The sequence below is a fragment of the Oncorhynchus nerka genome, linkage group LG27, assembly GCF_034236695.1.
Source record: "Oncorhynchus nerka isolate Pitt River linkage group LG27, Oner_Uvic_2.0, whole genome shotgun sequence".
NCBI lineage: Eukaryota > Metazoa > Chordata > Actinopteri > Salmoniformes > Salmonidae > Oncorhynchus > Oncorhynchus nerka.
This window is the reverse complement of record NC_088422.1, coordinates 36798248-36816135: the sequence shown is the minus strand read 5'-3', so window position 1 is coordinate 36816135 and position 17888 is coordinate 36798248. Positions and strand designations below refer to the sequence as shown.

The 17888-nt window shown below is 43.1% G+C and overlaps 1 protein-coding gene across 2 annotated transcripts; it reads left to right on the top strand.

Annotated features, from left to right (window-relative positions):
• The first annotated feature begins 2252 nt into the window (after positions 1-2252).
• Positions 2253-17852, top strand: poc5 (POC5 centriolar protein homolog (Chlamydomonas)). 2 transcript variants are annotated; one of them, XM_029638050.2, is made up of 13 exons: positions 2253-2350; positions 3758-3841; positions 8075-8228; positions 9008-9115; positions 9313-9503; positions 10326-10502; positions 10682-10786; positions 11335-11514; positions 13123-13294; positions 15829-15965; positions 16360-16461; positions 16774-16956; positions 17098-17852. In XM_029638050.2, the coding sequence occupies exons 1-13, from the start codon at positions 2288-2290 to the stop codon at positions 17230-17232; spliced, it is 1791 nt and encodes a 596-aa protein (XP_029493910.1). In that variant the 5' UTR covers positions 2253-2287; the 3' UTR covers positions 17233-17852. The 2 variants fall into 2 exon arrangements, with proteins under 2 accessions (XP_029493910.1, XP_029493911.1); XM_029638051.2 differs by lacking the exon at positions 2253-2350 and adding an exon at positions 2883-3055.
• Positions 17853-17888: the final 36 nt, after the last annotated feature.

The following is a 17888-nucleotide window of genomic DNA, read 5'->3' as shown; positions in this document are numbered from 1 at the left end:
TTTTCCCCATTCCTCCTTGCAAAACAGCTCGAGCTCAGTGAGGTTGGATGGAGAGCATTTGTGAACAGCAGTTTTCAGTTCTTTCCACAGATTCTCGATTGGATTCAGGTCTGGACTTTGACTTGGCCATTCTAACACCTGGATATGTTTATTTTTGAACCATTCCATTGTAGATTTTGCTTTATGTTTTGGATCATTGTCTTGTTGGAAGACAAATCTCCGTCCCAGTCTCAGGTCTTTTGCAGACTCCATCTGGTTTTCTTCCAGAATGGTCCTGTATTTGGCTCCATCCATCTTCCCATAAATTTTAACCATCTTCCCTGTCCCTGCTGAAGAAAAGCAGGCCCAAACCATGATGCTGCCACCACCATGTTTGACAGTGGGGATGGTGTGTTCAGGGTGATGAGCTGTGTTGCTTTACGCCAAACATAACGTTTTGCATTGTTGCCAAAAAGTTCAATTTTGGTTTCATCTGACCAGAGCACCTTCTTCCACATGTTTGGTGTGTCTCCCAGGTGGCTTGTGGCAAACTTTAAACAACACTTTTTATGGATATCTTTAAGAAATGGCTTTCTTCTTGCCACTCTTCCATAAAGGCCAGATTTGTGCAATATACGACTGATTGTTGTCCTATGGACAGAGTCTCCCACCTCAGCTGTAGATCTCTGCAGTTCATCCAGAGTGATCATGGGCCTCTTGGCTGCATCTCTGATCAGTCTTCTCCTTGTATGAGCTGAAAGTTTAGAGGGACGGCCAGGTCTTGGTAGATTTGCAGTGGTCTGATACTCCTTCCATTTCAATATTATCGCTTGCACAGTGCTCCTTGGGACGTTTAAAGCTTGGGAAATCTTTTGTATCCAAATCCGGCTTTAAACTTCTTCACAACAGTATCTCGGACCTGCCTGGTGTGTTCCTTGTTCTTCATGATGCTCTCTGCGCTTTTAACGGACCTCTGAGACTATCACAGTGCAGGTGCATTTATACGGAGACTTGATTACACACAGGTGGATTGTATTTATCATCATTAGTCATTTAGGTCAACATTGGATCATTCAGAGATCCTCACTGAACTTCTGGAGAGAGTTTGCTGCACTGAAAGTAAAGGGGCTGAATAATTTTGCACGCCCAATTTTTCAGTTTTTGATTTGTTAAAAAAGTTTGAAATATCCAATAAATGTCGTTCCACTTCATGATTGTGTCCCACTTGTTGTTGATTCTTCACAAAAAAAATACAGTTTTATATCTTTATGTTTGAAGCCTGAAATGTGGCAAAAGGTCGCAAAGTTCAAGGGGGCCGAATACTTTCGCAAGGCACTGTATAACAATAATGAGGCTACAAGGAGTACCGATACCAAGTCAATGTGCAGGGATACAAGGTAGTTAAGGTAATTTAGTTAATATGTATATGTAGGTAGGGGTAAAAGTAAATAGACAATCAAGATAGATCATAAACAGAGTAGCAGCAGCGTATGTGAAGAGTGTGAAAAGGGGATGCCTAGTCAGTTACACAACTGAATGCATTCAATCGAAATATGTCTTCCACATTTAACCCAACCCCTCAATCTGAGGTTGTGTGAGTGTGTGTGGTGTCAATATGCATGTATGTGTCCAGTATGCATAGAGCCAGCGCAAGAGAGAAAGGGAGGGGGGGGGTCAATGCAAATAGTCCATGTAGCCATTTGATTAACTGTTAGCAAACTATTAATTGAAAACTGATCAATGTGGTTTCATTGCATACTTTATCATGTCTTATCGACTTGTTTTCTGGACCATATGTTATAGTGACCTGAAATACACACTTCCTCCTCAGCCAGAGTAACCTATGCTTTGCTACTTAGGGGATCAGTTGTCAAGCACCCTTTTGGACTACTGTTCCTCCTTGGCAGAATAGCCCAGATACTTTGTCACTTTAATCTCAATGACACCGACACACATGGCATTACAGTGTTTTCCCTCATGCATCTAATTCAAAGAAATGCCACAAGTATCATAACAATGCTGCTAGCATTGTGTATGACAGTGCCATAGCAGCCTTCTCACTGCACATCCAGGTGGTAAGGAGGTCCTAGTCCAAGAGTAACAGACATTTCTGCCATGGCCAAGAGGGACCATATGTCTCTGCTGTCTTTTGTCTGTCCCGCCTCCATTCCAGTCTGCCAGGCCTCTGCAACATATGGGGCTTAATGCTATTAAGCATGAGGTTTATGACCTCAAAGGCGTTTCTGTCTTTGTTTGTACAGGTGAACCTAGCTATGTGTCAGTAGTTTCCCAACTGACAGGCACAACAATGTCAACAGGCAGATTCTCAGGGTGGTGGTATTCACCAAAGACATATACCTACTTCAGACAGGTAAGTGGGACTGATTGTTTTAATTCATGAATTAACCAAGGCAATGGTCTGCAGGCTACTAAACCAGCCAGTGCTGCTGCCACCACTGCCATGTGCTATAAAAGAAGAATGGACACACACAAGGTGTTTTGCCCTACTTAATGACAAATGAGAAAGGAGCATTGACAGATCAATTTCAACTGGCAACGCTGCTAACGTTACAGTACAAGTTGTTTACTAGCTGGAGTTAAATATTACAGTAGCCTACCTCTGATCAGCGAATAATACCAGCAGCTAGCAAGCATGGCTCCAGATCTCACTGATTAATTTAGGCAGATAATATGGAGTAAAATCCATTGTCATCAAATAGTCTGTCTCGATACAGCTAGCTAGTATTGTAAACGTATGGCGCTACTACAACTAGCTATTTAGTTATCTAGTTAAATCCAATTGTTACAACATGACACGCAAAAGTACATGACCATCATTTTAAACGACACCGAGTTCAATGTTGTTTCCGTTTACTGTTACCAGAGAAACGCGCTGCCCAATCAAAAGTCGTTTAGTAGGGACCTTCGACTCAGTAACCAATCTAATCCCGCATTGTTGTAAAAATTAGCCAGTTTGAAACGCAAACCTAGCGATTTGAAACTGTCAAGATCAACAAGTTGATAACACAAAACAAACGCAAGACGAAGGCAGTTCGATATACTCCAAAGTACCAAGGTAACACTTTTGCAAATGTGGACGTGATATAAGACAAAATTAGACAAATTCGTTCCAAAACTGCATCGTGTGTGTGTGTGGAAGCGCTAGTTTGCTATTGCTACGGTTAGCTAGCTATGTTTACTACGCTAGCTAATTTAGCGAACTGATACGGGTTAACGTTAGCTAAATTAACGCCAGCTAGCTAGCCTAAATGATGTTGATCAAAATGTACATGGTCTGTGCTATCTGGGATCCTAGGGACGTCCCTACAGTAAACCTTACCTAACCATTTAAAATGTCAATTTCAATTGGGTAACGTTAGGGCCGTCCCAAGGATAGCACGGACGTAGTGCTAGGGCAAAAACCAAAACGTGCCCCAGGAGTTTGGGAAACTCTGCCTAACCATAAACAGTACTGTAAGCATTTACATTTCAACGGGTAGGGACTTCCCGACAAGGATTCCGAATAGCACGAACCCTGACAATCACCAAACGAGATTTTGTAGGCTGTCCTCGCGAGACTACCCTAACCTTAGCTACCTTTATGTTGGTCCTTCTAGGCTGAATCTTTGAATATAGTACAGGAGTTATGTAGTTGGTTTACATCTCAATGAGCTATGTAGTATTTTTCATCATGCTATCTGACTTCATCAGCAGATGACCATTCCAAGTGCCTTTCCTGTTAAAACAACCAGTTGCATTTTTATGTATCTTTCCTCAGATGTCCTCAGATGAAGGGGATCCGAGCAGTCCAGTTCTGCCAGGGGACTCAGATCAGGGCAGCTCGGTCTCCTCTGAGCTGCAGGTAAAAAAGCACTTACTTTTACAAATTTATGGAGATGTGTTCATGAAGAGAAATGCAATTCTTCATGTTTTAAAACTCATCAGTCGACTGTTTTGATGAGGTAGCAATTGAAGTTACCACAGCCATCAAGTCAATATCGTAAAAATCCATGGAAACTAAAATGAGCTTTTTGGTCTTAATTTAAGGTTATGGTTAGACATAAAGAAGCAGTGTGGTTACGGTAAGGGTTAAGGTTTGGTTCAAAATCAGATTTTAAGAAGAAATTGTAGAAATATGTGGGGTTTAGCCATTTATTATGGATCCCCATAGCAGCTACTCTTCCTGGGGTCCAGCAAAATTAAGGCAGTTTATACCATTTTAAAAACATTACAATACACTCACAGATTTCACAACACACTGTGTGCCCTCGGGCCCCTACTCCACCACCACCACATATGCACTAAATCCATGTGTATGTGTATGTATAGTGCGTATATGTTATCGTGTGTATGTGTGAATGCATGTGTCTGTGCCTATGCTTGTGTTGCTTCAGAATCCCTGCTGTTCCATATAGTGTTTTTTTTTATCTGTTTTTTAAGTCTAATTTTACTGCTTGCATCAGTTACTTGATGTTGAATAGAGTTCCATGTAGTCATGGCTCTATGTAGTATGTATGTATGCATGGGTGTCTGAGCTGTGTGCCAGTAGTTTAGACAGACAGTTTGGCGCATTCAACATGTCAATACATCTCATAAATACAAGTAGTGATGAAGTCAATCTCTCCACTTTGAGCCAGGAGAGATTGACATGCATATTATTAATATTAGCTCTCTGTGTACATCCAAGGTCCAGTTGTGCTGCCCTGTTCTGAGCCAATTGTAATTTTCCTAAGCCCTTTTTTGTGGCACCGGACCACACGACTGAACAGTAGTCAAGGTGTGACAACACTAGGGCCTGTAGGACCTGCCTTGTTGATAGTGTTGTTAAGAAGGCAGAGCAGCGCTTTACTATGGACATATACATACTTTTGTATCAATATGTTTTGACCATGACAGTTTACAATCCAGGGTTACTCCAAGCAGTTATGTCATCTCAACTTGCACAATTTCCACATGATTTAATACAATATTAAGTTGAGGTTTAGTGAATGTTTTGTCCCAGTCAGTGGCATGTCGTTAGTAAAAAATTTAAAAAGCAAGGGGCTTAAACCACTACCCTGGGGAATTCCTGATTCTACCTGGATTATGTTTAAGAGGCTTCCATTAAAGAACACCCTCTGTGTTCTGTTAGACAAGCATCTCTTTATCCACATTATAGCAGGGGGTGTAAAGCTATAACACATACGTTTTTCCAGCAGCAGACTATGATCAGTAATGTCAAAAGCTGCACTGAAGTCTAACAAGACAGCCCCCACAATTATTTGATCATACATTTCTCTCAGCCAATCATCAGTAATTTGTGTAAGTGCGGTGCTTGTTGAGTGTCCTTCCCTATAAGCGTGCTGAAAGTCTGTTGTCAATTTGTTTACTGGGAAATAGCTTTGTATCTGGTCAAACACCATTTTACTAGTTTACTGGGGGTTGGTAACAGGCTGATTGGTCGGCTATTTGAGCCAGTAAAGGGGGCTTTACTATTCTTGGGTAGCGGAAAGACTTTAGCTTTCCTCCAGGCCTGAGGGCACACACTTTCTAGTAGGCTTAAATTGAAGATGTGGCAATATCGTCTGCTATTATCGTCAGTAATTTTCCATCCAGATTGTCAGACCCTGGTGGCTTGTCATTGTTGATAGACAACAAAACATTTTTCACCTTTTTCCACACTGGCTTTACGGATTTCAAAATTTGGTCCAATATACTTGGATGTGTAGTGTCAGCGTTTGTTACTGGCATGTCATTCTTAAGTTTGCTTATCTTGCCAATGAAAAAGTAATTAAAGTAGTTGGCAATATCAGTGAATGATGGAGTCGAGTTGGCTTTCTTTCCCATAATTTAATTTAAGGTGCCCCAAAGCTTTTTACTATCATTCTTTATCTAATTTGTCTTTGTTTCGTAGTATAGTTTATTTTTATTATTTTTTAGTTTAGTCACATGATTTCTTAATTTGCAAAACGTTTTCCAATCAGTTGGGCTGCCAGACTTATTTTCCATACCTTTTGCCTCACCCTCTCAATCGTAAAGTTTTTAAATTCCTCATTAATCCAAGGGGATTTAACAGTTTTTACAGTGAATTTCCCAATGGGTGCATGCTTGTTAGTAACTGGAATGAGCAATTTCATTAATGTGTCAAGTGCAGCGTCTGGTTGCTCCTCATTACACACCATAAACCAGCAAATATTATTTACATCATCAACACATGAATCACTACAAAACGTATTGTATGACCTCTTATACACTATATTAGGCCCAGCCTTTGGAACTTTGGTTTTCCTAGATATGGCTATTCTATTGTGATCACTGCATCCTATGGATTTGGATACTGCTTAAGCAAATTTCTGCAGCATTAGTAAACATGTGATCAATACATGTTGATGATTTAATTGCTGTGCTGTTTGTAACTACCCTGGTAGGTTGACTGACAACCTGAACCAGGTTGTAGGCACTTGTTACAGTTTGCAGTTTTTTCTTGAGTGGGCAGCTTGATGATAGCCAGTAAATATTTAAATCACCCAGAAAATATACTTCTCTGTTGATATCACGTACATTATCAAGCATTTCATACATATTATCCAGATACTGACTGTTAGCACTTGGTGGGCTATAGCTGCTTCCCACAAGAATGGGCTTTAGGTGAGGCATATTAACCTATTACTTCAACAGTACTTTAAAATTAGATCGTCTCTAAGCTTTATAGGAATGTGGTTCTGAATATAGACCGCAACACCGCCCCCTGTAGGCATTTCTGTCTTTTCGGTAGATGTTATAACGATGTATTGCTACCGCTGTATCATCAAAGATATAATCTAAGTGAGTTTTAGAGATAGTCAGAATATGAATGTCATCTCTTACAAGCAAGTTATTGACTTCATGGACCTTGTTTCTCAGGCTGCATATGTTAATATGAGCTATTGTTAGCGCTTTTCTGGGTTGCTTGATTGTTTTTAATGCTTTTACTGGGAAGCTTATCAGAAGTAGACTTACTCATGTTATTTAAATTGGAGCTGATTGTGCAGGTCACCCTGCACTATGTGGTCTTCCTACTAGGGCACACTGCCTCAGTGCTAACAATGTAACTCTGGTTCATAGGCTCATGATTACTGCTTACAATAGCTGTAGGATAAACAGAAGTATTCGGCGCAATTAGGGGCACATAAATGAAGGTGCTTACATTGTGTTTGCCAAAGCCCCTAGGATCATCTACATTTGATGCAGCATTATGACAACTCATTGTCTCAATGGTAGGGATTAACTGAGCTGGTCTTGGATCATTGAACAGTCATTGTTTCAACGCAGCCTTGAAATGCATGGACAGGAGCCAAGATGATTTGGATGAACTCCTTCATTCCTGTAGAGTATCTTCTATTTCCAGAAGGTATCAAAGTTATCTATACACATGACTCCAGCAGAGCTACAGTAGTCTTTTAGGCAGATGTGTAATGCCAGCAGTCTGCTGAATCTTTCACACCTGCGGCCCAACGATGATACTGGACCTGAAATGATTGACCACTTTTTGGGGTCTTTTAATGCTAAAATCAGTTCTTTAAAATCCATTTTCAAATGTTCCGAACTAGCCCTCCTGATGTCGTTTGACCCCACATGGGCTACGACAGTGTCAGCTCCCAGCATTTGTCGTAGAATTGTCGGAAGCAGCCTTGTGATGTCCTGTACTCGTGTAAGCACAGGGTTTTTGCCTTGGGAACCGAAATGTTTCTCACCATAGTGTTGCCTATGATGACAACTGGTGATGTTGAATGGGCTGGTTTCTCAGGCAGCCTCACGGTTTGATGAGGGTGGGAGCTTTGTTGCTGTGTTAACTAGTGATAACTAGTAAGCAGAACTTAATTCACACATTTTTTAAATTCACATTTTACATTTTTTTTAACCTTTATTTAAATAGGGAAGTCAGTTAAGAACAAATTCTTATTTACAATGATGCATCCCCTGGGTTAACTGCCTTATTCAGGGGCAGAACAACATATTTCTTATACCTTGTCAGCTCGGGGATTCGATCCAGCAACCTTTTGGTTACGGGCCCAACACTCTAACCACTAGGCTACCTGCTGCCCCGTTTCAATGTCTCTTCTCATATGATTGACAGGATGAATATGAAGAACTTCTCCGCTACGCAGTGGTCACTCCTAAGTATGAACCGCAGCCCGCCGCTCAACTGCAGCTTCTAAGTGCCTCACAACTGTCTGCGGATGGACGGAGTTCCCGTGGAAATGATGACGCGAGGTCCCATCGCTCAGCAGGTACAGTGGGCCGCTGCTCACCCACACACTTGTTACACTAAGCCGTTCTGACAGACACACAGCTTGAGGCCCTCCACATTGCTCCCTTCAAATGAGCCACTGTCGTAAAGGATTTGGCTTCTCTCCTGCTTTGGGTCTTTCTGTTAAGAAATGCTTCTCTCTCTGTCGGTGTCTTTTAACCCGGGCACACACAGACTCGATTGCACCAAGCCCAACAAGCTGTTGAATGTTCCATGTGTATTTCACAAGTACCGAAACACTTGACATGGAGAGATTAACTGCTTGATGATAGCCAAGACCTGTCCCAAAACACAGACTGAGAGGCATTGACACTACTAGTTAATCATATAACTGAGAATGATATCAGACCGTACATTACAGGAGTGTAGGTGTCTGAGCTACTCTATTTAATATCAGAAGAGCCATTCATTCTCTGTTCCCTGCCACAAGCAAGCTTACACGCAGCTTACACCCAGTCTATCAGTCTTTTCTCCAGACCATGGCATTCTCAGTTGTAGAGCTTAAACTGTCATGGAGTAGTGTACTGGGATGTAAAAAGCAGGCAGGATTTTGTGCGCCTGATTGGTAATGATATGCTGGCATCCTGCCCAAACTGCTCTTTAGAGTACAGACTTTTTTTCTTCTCACTGCAGGGTTTAATTAAGATATTGCCATAAATGCATTCCTGGATGAAGAGCCAGAGTTTTCTTACTTAGTATTCTTACCATCACACGCACTCTCTGTCACTGTTTCTCTCTCCGGCTCTCTCTGCCTCTCAGGCTCAGTTTCTGAAGCTGAAGATGGGAGACGCTCTAGCAGGGGAGTGAGGTCAGCACGGGCCTCCCCTTTTATGGTGGAGCCCAGGGCACACTCACACACCTTTGAGGGTAAATACACACCTGCTTTATAACTATAGTCCAATAAAAAGCATCATTATAAAGACCATGACACAGAACAGGCATGGGATATATATAATTATAGTATACTATTTTGATGCTCCCAGAGCATCAAACATTCTTTGGGACCACTGTGGTTCTTTATCAGGTTTGAGTGCAGAAAATCAACCCAGTCTCTTGACCTCCAGGTAATGAAGAGATGGCTGGCAGGTCATCTGTTGTCTCAGACGCTCACTCAGACAGACTGCCGACGCCGTCGGAGAGCTCCAGACACGGCAGTCCAGACCCCCTGGTCACCGTGGTGACAGAGATGTTTGTCTCTGAGGAGAACCTGAACAAGATGGAGAACCTCCTGGACACGTGGAGCGACAAGCTCAAGGTTAGCTTGCCCTGCCTCTTTATTGTCTGTCTATTCAATGTCTGGCGATTTTGTTTTAGCTTGGCGAGAATAGATCCTTATGAGGCTTGTGTTCTTGGGTTATGTTCTGTTGACCTGATAGACGCGGTAAAGAGGCCAGGGGTACTCGACCAAAACAATGGAAACGCATGGGGAGGGGAAGATCCCGAATCTCCTCATTGCACCCCAGCAAAATTAGCGTACATTTAGGCTGTTGTTTATATGTGTATTTCACACTATGTTGAGGTGGAAATCAGAGTATAATGCTTGTATGGATGTCAAACCCAATAATATGTTCATGTCATCGTCACCAATCAACCTCATTACAGTTTAAAAACACTTGACTACCACCACCGATTTCTCTATTCTAGCTATGCTACCTGCCTATACGAACAGGAGTACGCATTTAGCAGTCATTTCTAAGCCTGAAAAGGGACTACTTCTAAATGTTATGCAGTCGAAAACAGCCAAATAAATCCAAATCTGACATTAGTAACCACACACACGTAACAGCCTGTTACGATGCATCAATCATGACGGATTTGACCAATATCCACTTTGTTAGATCAGATTTGTTGAATGTGCGCCAATCTGGCGTCCCTCTTCTATCCCTCACGGTCTGCGCTCCATTGACCTCGTTACCGCATCTACAGCGCTTATCACATTTCGCTTTCAGCGACGTGTTTCCTAAATGATCATCTGATTCTTGATTTGTCATTTGTGATTCAGTATCTCTATTGTGCCGTTGAAGTGGCCTGCTATGTTTCTTTGTGAAACCATTCCACCCCTGTCTCTCCAACCCAGGCCAACGTGCTGATGGAGCTGAGGAAGTGGAAGCTGGCCTTCATGGAGCAGCACAAGCTGGAGGTGAGGAAGGAGAGGGAGAAGCATGCTGCCTGTATAGCAGGCCTCACTGCAGAGATGGACAGCCTGAAGGAACTGCTCCACACCTACGAGACCTCCAACCAGAGGAAGGACGAGGTACGCAGTCTACACATATCATACCACACACACCTCCGCACCACACACCCGCTACTGGTAGGGTCTTACCTATGTAAAGACGAGCCATACAGTTCTCTTCAACAGTGTTGGGTGTGTTATGATGAATTGAGTGTGTGAGGCATCGTGTGTGTGTGTGACGTGTATTGTTTTTCTTGTAGGTGATAGTGAACCTGAGCCAGGCTGTGGACAGACAGAGGGAGAGGCTGGAGCTGATGAGGACCTTCACCCACTGGAGACTGCAGCACAGCGAAGCCAGGGAGCAGGTGAGAGACTGGGGGGAGAGGGGTCTCCCTCAGAGGGCTAGGGTGTGGTTGAGATGGGGAACAGTGTGTACGGGGCACACGTATACGGCGCACTGCATCTTTTAATGTCTGTTTTTTAAATGACAGTTCACCCCTTTAACCAAGGAATGAGTTGCACATGTCTATTCTGTGAAATGAATGTTATAACATTCTTAGGGGAAGTGTACATTTTAAGTGCTGACAGTACTCCAGCAGGGTTATGCAAATCCTGAATCTCTGCATGATTAACCGACACATGCAATACCATGTCGCATCATATTGAACATGCATTACGTTTTCACACTTAGATTTTCCACTTGTGATTTTTTAAATGACATGTAGTATTATTGGTCCGGTGCCTGATATTTATGGCTTAAATAAGTGATATTTGCATCCATGTGACAGTATTTAATACCTCGTTTTTCACTAAATATCTGAAGTGTCGGTTTGATTCCTGTGTGTAGCAGAGTCTTCCTAAACGTTCCTCCCCCTGTCCCCCGTGTCCCTTCCCCTCCCCTCCCTCTCCCCAGGCCCACAGTGCCCGGCTGGCAGAGCAGCACTACCGTCTGCAGCTGAAGAGGAAGGTGTGGGCAGGCTGGCACAACCTGGTCGAGGGGAGCTGGAAGGAGAAGGTGGAGAAGGCGTGCCGCGCCCGGGCAGAGGAGGTCTGTGTGCGCCTATCAGCTGGCTATGAGGACAAGATGGCAGAGGTAGGGAGGAGCTACGCACACACACACTCACACACAGAGGTTGCTACATAGAGTAGGCCTATACAGTTCCAACCATAGAATTACATATGATCTCTGGTTCCAGCACTCTGAAATGGTGTTCTGTCCTAAAAGAAGAAGACCGTTTCACATGAGCACAGAACAGAAGCTAACTACACAACTAAGAAACTGAGTAAACATTGTCTTACAGAAATAGTGTCATTCACCATACTGCATAGTTCTGCAGGCCTGGCACCTTTCAGCTTTTTACATGGCAAATATACCTTTTTGAAGGTTTTTCTGTATGTCGGGCTATGTGAAGAGATTCGAATAATGTTCATGTATAATTGGTGCACTATAGTAGTGAGTGAGCCTAGTTGATGGAGGCTGCAGTTAGAGCCCAGTGAAAGAGAGGAGCAAGAGCAGGAAGTGGGCCTAGCACGCAGAGAGAGAGAGAGGGAGGGAGAGAGAGATGGTTATTAGGGAGGGAGAGAGAGAGAGGGAGAGAGATGGTTATTAGGGAGGGAGAGAGGTAGAGAGAGTTGGTTATTAGAGAGGGATAGAGGGAGGGAGAGAGAGATGGTTATTAGGGAGGGAGGGAGAGAGAGAGAGGGAGAGAGATGGTTATTAGGGAGGGAGAGAGGTAGAGAGAGTTGGTTATTAGAGAGGGATAGAGGGAGGGAGAGAGAGATGGTTATTAGGGAGGGAGAGAGGTAGAGAGAGTTGGTTATTAGAGAGGGATAGAGGGAGGGAGAGAGATGGTTATTAGAGAGGGATAGATGGAGGGAGGGAGAGAGAGAGGGATAAAGGGAGGGAGAGATGGTTATTAGAGAGGGATAGGGGGAGGGAGAGAGAGAGGGATAGGGGGAGGGAGAGAGAGAGGGATAGAGGGAGGGAGAGAGAGATGGTTATTAGAGAGGGAGAGAGAGGGTTATTAGAGAGGGATGGAGGGAGAGAGAGATGGTTATTAGAGAGGGATAGAGGGAGGGAGAGAGAGAGGGAGGGAGGGAGAGAGAGGGAGGGAGGGAGAGGTGGTTATTAGAGAGGGATAGAGGGAGGGAGAGAGAGTGAGGGAGAGAGATGGTTATTAGAGAGGGATAGAGGGAGGGAGGGAGAGATGGTTATTACAGCGAGAGCGAGGAATTGCAGCATGGAGTAGGTGGTCAGTTCAGAGTTAAGGAAATGGAACAAGCTTCCCTTCAACCTCATTCCTCAGTTACAATCGAACCAGTCCTCTTATTTATGTTTTCCCCAATGTGGCCTTTGCATTTTAATTACAGTACAGTTAACAATGATGATAAATTAATGAATCCCTCTCTCTCCTTCTCCCCCCCTCTCTCTTTCACCCCCTCTTTCTTCTCTCTCCTTCCTCTCCCCCTCTCTATTTCACCCCCCTCTTTCTTCTCTCTCCTTCCTCTCACCCTCTCTCTTTCACCCCTCTTTCTTCTCTCTCCTTCCTCTCCCCCTCTCTCTTTCACCCTCTTTCTTCTCTCCCCCTCTCTCTTTCACCCCCTCTTTCTTCTCTCTCCTTCCTCTCCCCCTCTCTCTTTCACCCCCTCTTTCTTCTCTCTCTCCCCCCTTCATCTCTCTCCTTCCTCTCCCTCTGTGTAGCACGTGGAAGCGCTGGATGCTGCCCAGGCTGAGATCCAGAGGCTGCACTCCGAGAGGGAGCGTTATGAGGAGTCCATGAAGAAGGCCTTTATGAGGGGCGTGTGTGCCCTCAACATGGAGGCTCTCAGCATGTTCCACACTGGGGAGGGACGAGCGGAGCACGACCTGCACGGTTAGTAACACCCGCACACACACACGGCTCTGTCAAGAAACCAATCTGTTCCTGACACTTTAATTCATAGAACAGATTGTTAAAAGAAGTATATTATACTAGGAATGGGCATGAGTAATCTAGTACTCGAACGGGCGTCAAAACCTTTCAAGTGCTGTGAAACTATTTAGTGGAATGTGCTTTGCGGCTGCCAGAACGGGCAAGTGAAATGTTGTCCCAAATGTTTTGGATTCTAGTGTTCCATTTGTGGATGTGCATTTCTTTCTTTTTTTAAACAAGCCGAGCATCAGTCTTCTCCCTAAATTCCCTTTCCCCTCTGTGTCTCATTCACTCAAATGCATTCCACCACTCCCTCTACACACAGGTGCAGAGTGCACACACACAAGCTCCCATTAGACCTGCAGAAATAAATGATTACAAAAACATATCTAACTGATGGGATACACAAGATACATTCCTTGACAAGTGACAACATGTTATCACATATGTAAAATGGACTGGTTGATTGAATTAGGAAAATATGTTCCAACAACGAGCTGCAGTTTTAGAATTATTCCATGAATAGAATTGCGTCCCGTCTATTTTCTACTGAGGCTACTTTGCGAACTGCTAGTGCTATAACCCCCCCCCCATAAACATAGACAGGTTCCACATTGAAAATATGCAAAAACATTAGTTTGATAAAGACCAAGAGGGTATTTTCATTAGAATCATTAAGCCTCGGGCCAACTCATCAAACAGATGTCTGGGACATAATTCATCAGCATACAGTGTTCAATGTGGAGTTGGTAATAAACTAAATGGAACATCTGTATATCGAAAAGAAAACAGATTTTGGTTGATAACACCCCAAAAATGTTTCAAGTCTTTCAATTCACCAAATTGAGCCCCGTTACAAATTATCAATCTTTTGAGACCAACTTTTCCAGACTCGAAATGCGCATAACTTCGTACTAGCAACTTTTTTCATTTGAAAAAATATTCAGTTCAGATTCTTAAAAATCTCAAATTTGGACCCATCAGACCAAAGGACAGATTTCTACAGGTCTAATGTCCATTTCTCGTGTTTCTTGGCCCAAGCAAGTCTCTACTTCTTATTGATGTCCTTTAGTAGTGGTTTCTTTGCAGCAATTCCACCATGAAGGCCTGATCCACGCAGTCTCCTCTGAACAGTTGATGTTGAGATGTGTCTGTTACTTGAACTCTTTGAAGCATTTATTTGGACTGCTGTTTTCTGAGGCTGGTAACTCTAATGAACTTATCCTCTGCAGCAGAGGTAACTCTGGGTCTTCCTTTACTGTGGCGGCTCTCATGAGAGCCAGTTTCATCATAGCGCTTGATGTTTTTTTGCGAATTGACTGACCTTCATGTCTTAAAGTAATGATGGACTGTCATTTCTCTTTGCTTATTTGAGCTGTTCTTGACATAATATGGACTTGGTATTTTACCAAATAGGGCTATCTTCTGTATACCACCCCTACCTTGTCACAATCTAACTGATTGGCTCAAATGTATTAAGAAGGAAAGAAATTCCACACCTGTTAGGCACACCTGTTAATTGAAATGCATTCCAGGTGACTACATCATGAAGCTGGTTGAGAGAATGCCAAGAGTGTGCAAAGCTGTCATCAAGGCAAAGGGTGGCTACTTTGAAGAATCTCAAATAAAAAATATTTTGATTTAACACTTTGTTTCTACATGATTCCATATGTGTTATGTCATAGTTTGATGTCTTCACTATTATTCTACAATGTAGAAAATAGTAAAAAAATAAAGAAAAACCCTTGAATGAGTAGGTGTGTCCAAACTTTTGACTGGTACTAATATATTTATATTAGATCTGTAATGGTTATGATTTAATTAGGCATTATTGCGCACTGTTGGCATATAAACAGTGCGGGCCTTGTGTTGTAAAAATATATATTTTACTCGAACAGTCCAAAAATGTCTAATGCCCACCCCTATATTATACTACCTCCCCCAGTTGTATCTGATCAAGCCACGCATTCAGTTTATTAGTCTATTGCCTAGGCTCTGTTACCCTAAAACACAGACACTGTTTCTGCAGTGTGACACTTTGGCTCCTTGCGTGATGATGGTAAATCTTTGGAAATGCTGACGGTGTGGTGCTCTGTGGAGGTTGTAACCTTGGTGTGGCGGTCGTCGTCCGCAAATGCATGTATGACATTTTAGAGATTCAGCTCGAACTTAAAGAGTGGTTCTAGTTTCAACACACATTTATCTGTGTCTGATTTGAGTTTTGTCTTTTTTGGGGGGGGGGGGGTAAATCTAATTAAAATGTTCTCATCAGAATAATCTGGAATGTCATACAGTAATTTGTCTCTTGTTTTATAATTGACAGGGCTCTGTGTCTGCAAATGACAGAATGTGATTTATGTTGGTCACATTTGATTATACTGGGCTTATTTGATTACCAGCTTTCACATGTCCAGTCATGAAGCTGGTCTGGCTTCAGGACTTAAGCCTGTGTACAGATGATTATATGACTGCTCTTATTGGTCTTCCCTCCATAGATGCTCCGCCCCCTCGGGATGATCCTGGCACCGGCTCATTGGCCCATCTCCAGCAAAGGTCTGCCTCCTCCACTCGGTTCAGCCCGGTCCACTTTGACCCTCCTGTACCACCGTCCCAGAGTGACACAGAGGAGACAGTGAGATGCTGACCCACACACACACACACCCACCCTGGTTACAGTCCATAAATGCAATGGCAATCACTACTACTGTGGTTCTCAGGTTCTGCCATCATTAAATATCATATTGTCGTATAATTTGCTGCAGTTGTATATATTCTTTCTCAAGACTAAACATTTTCTCACTAAAAGTATTTTATAATTGCCACTACACAATGTTCAGTCACAGCCTGTCTCGAGATAATGGTTTATGACTGCTGACTCCTCAAACACACACCAGGCCTCTGTGCGATACATTGGATAGGCCTGTTATATTTACAGGGCATCAGTTTGTCTAATTTCTTCATCTCCTTTCCTGTGTATGGGCTTCTACCTGCACTCTTAATATCTGCCCACTCACTCTCTCCGTCAGGTGGGTTCCAATGTCCCAGCCTCCAGAGTTGAGCTGTTCCCCTCCACCACAGTGGTCCACAGCACCCTACCACCAGGGGGCACTGCAAGCTCCCACAGACAGGTTAGTACTAGCATTGATTATGGTCTATGGCACTGGGAGCTTCTAATGGCCATGTCCCGATTCTATACCCCCACTCCTAAAGTGTGCACTTGCACACTTCCTGTCATGGATCTACAATCATTGCATTGGATTGGTGTAATCATTGACTAGAGGGAGTTTTAACCAATCTGAAATCCACGATGGGAAGTGTTTGAGAAAAGGGTGTTAGCCACTGTCTCTGGTTACTGTGACCTTTTCCTCACCATTTATCAAACAAAGTGAAAGGTCACGCGTATTTGTTGACTGTTCCTTAATGATCATCATTTGTATCAGGTCAGTACACGGGTGATCACATCGGGTCAACAGAAAGCCTCCAAAACCGTGACCGCTCGCATCACGGCACGCGCCGATCTCCGCGCTCCCAGCTCTGTACGTGCTCCCAGCAACCTCCAGGTTATGGGTGTGGCTCCTCCCATGAGCTCTGTCATCGTGGAGCGCCATCACCCCGTCACACAGGTACACCATCATCACCAAGCATGTCTATTTTTACGATGAACCAAAATCACCAGACAAGTTGATTTATGATCTGTAGAAAGACACACCTTCGCTGAACAGACCTCAACATGTCTCACTTATCGCTCTCTTTCTCTCTCCTAGCTCACGGTGGGTCAGGCCACCGCAGCTAAGTTCCCCCGCTCCTCCTCTCAGCAGGGCCAGGGCCCCTACAGCAGCAAGAGTTCCTCCAGAACACACTCAGCCTACCACGTACACTCTATCAAAGTGGTTGAGTAAACACACACACACTCAACATTATCACCTATGGTTCACATAGGAAAATTCCACTACCTTATATGCAAATACAAGTAGTCTTCCCGTACATGACTTGGACATGGTGATACATGTGCACAATTGAATATTCCCAAATATTCTACACATACGTAACCCCACACACACACACACACGTTCACTACTATGAGAGAACTATGAAGGACCTGAACCATTTCTGTGAGAACTAAGTTTAGGATTACAGAAAATAATTTTTCAAATGCAATCAATAAACATGATAACACTCTGGAATGGAAGGTAGAATGGTGACGGATGGAACCGGCTTGTCTTTTCAGAGCATTTGGATAATTACTTTTTCACTAGTTTTACTTCTTATTGTGAATGACTGTTTTTGTATTTTCTTCTGGTTTTTTATTTGTTGTTTTTAAATGATGGAAAGTCAGTCTTGACTGTTGTGTGAAATCGCATATTTGAAATAATATTGCGTTGATGATGTGTTGAGAACAACACCTGTGGTCAAGTTTTCAGGACTGTATCAAGGCCATATGTTCATGTTTTGGTCAAAATCTGCACTATAAACTTTTACGGTAAATTCTTGAACATGAATAAAACATGAATTACAAATATTCTCCGAATAATAAACCATTCCCTAATTAGATGTA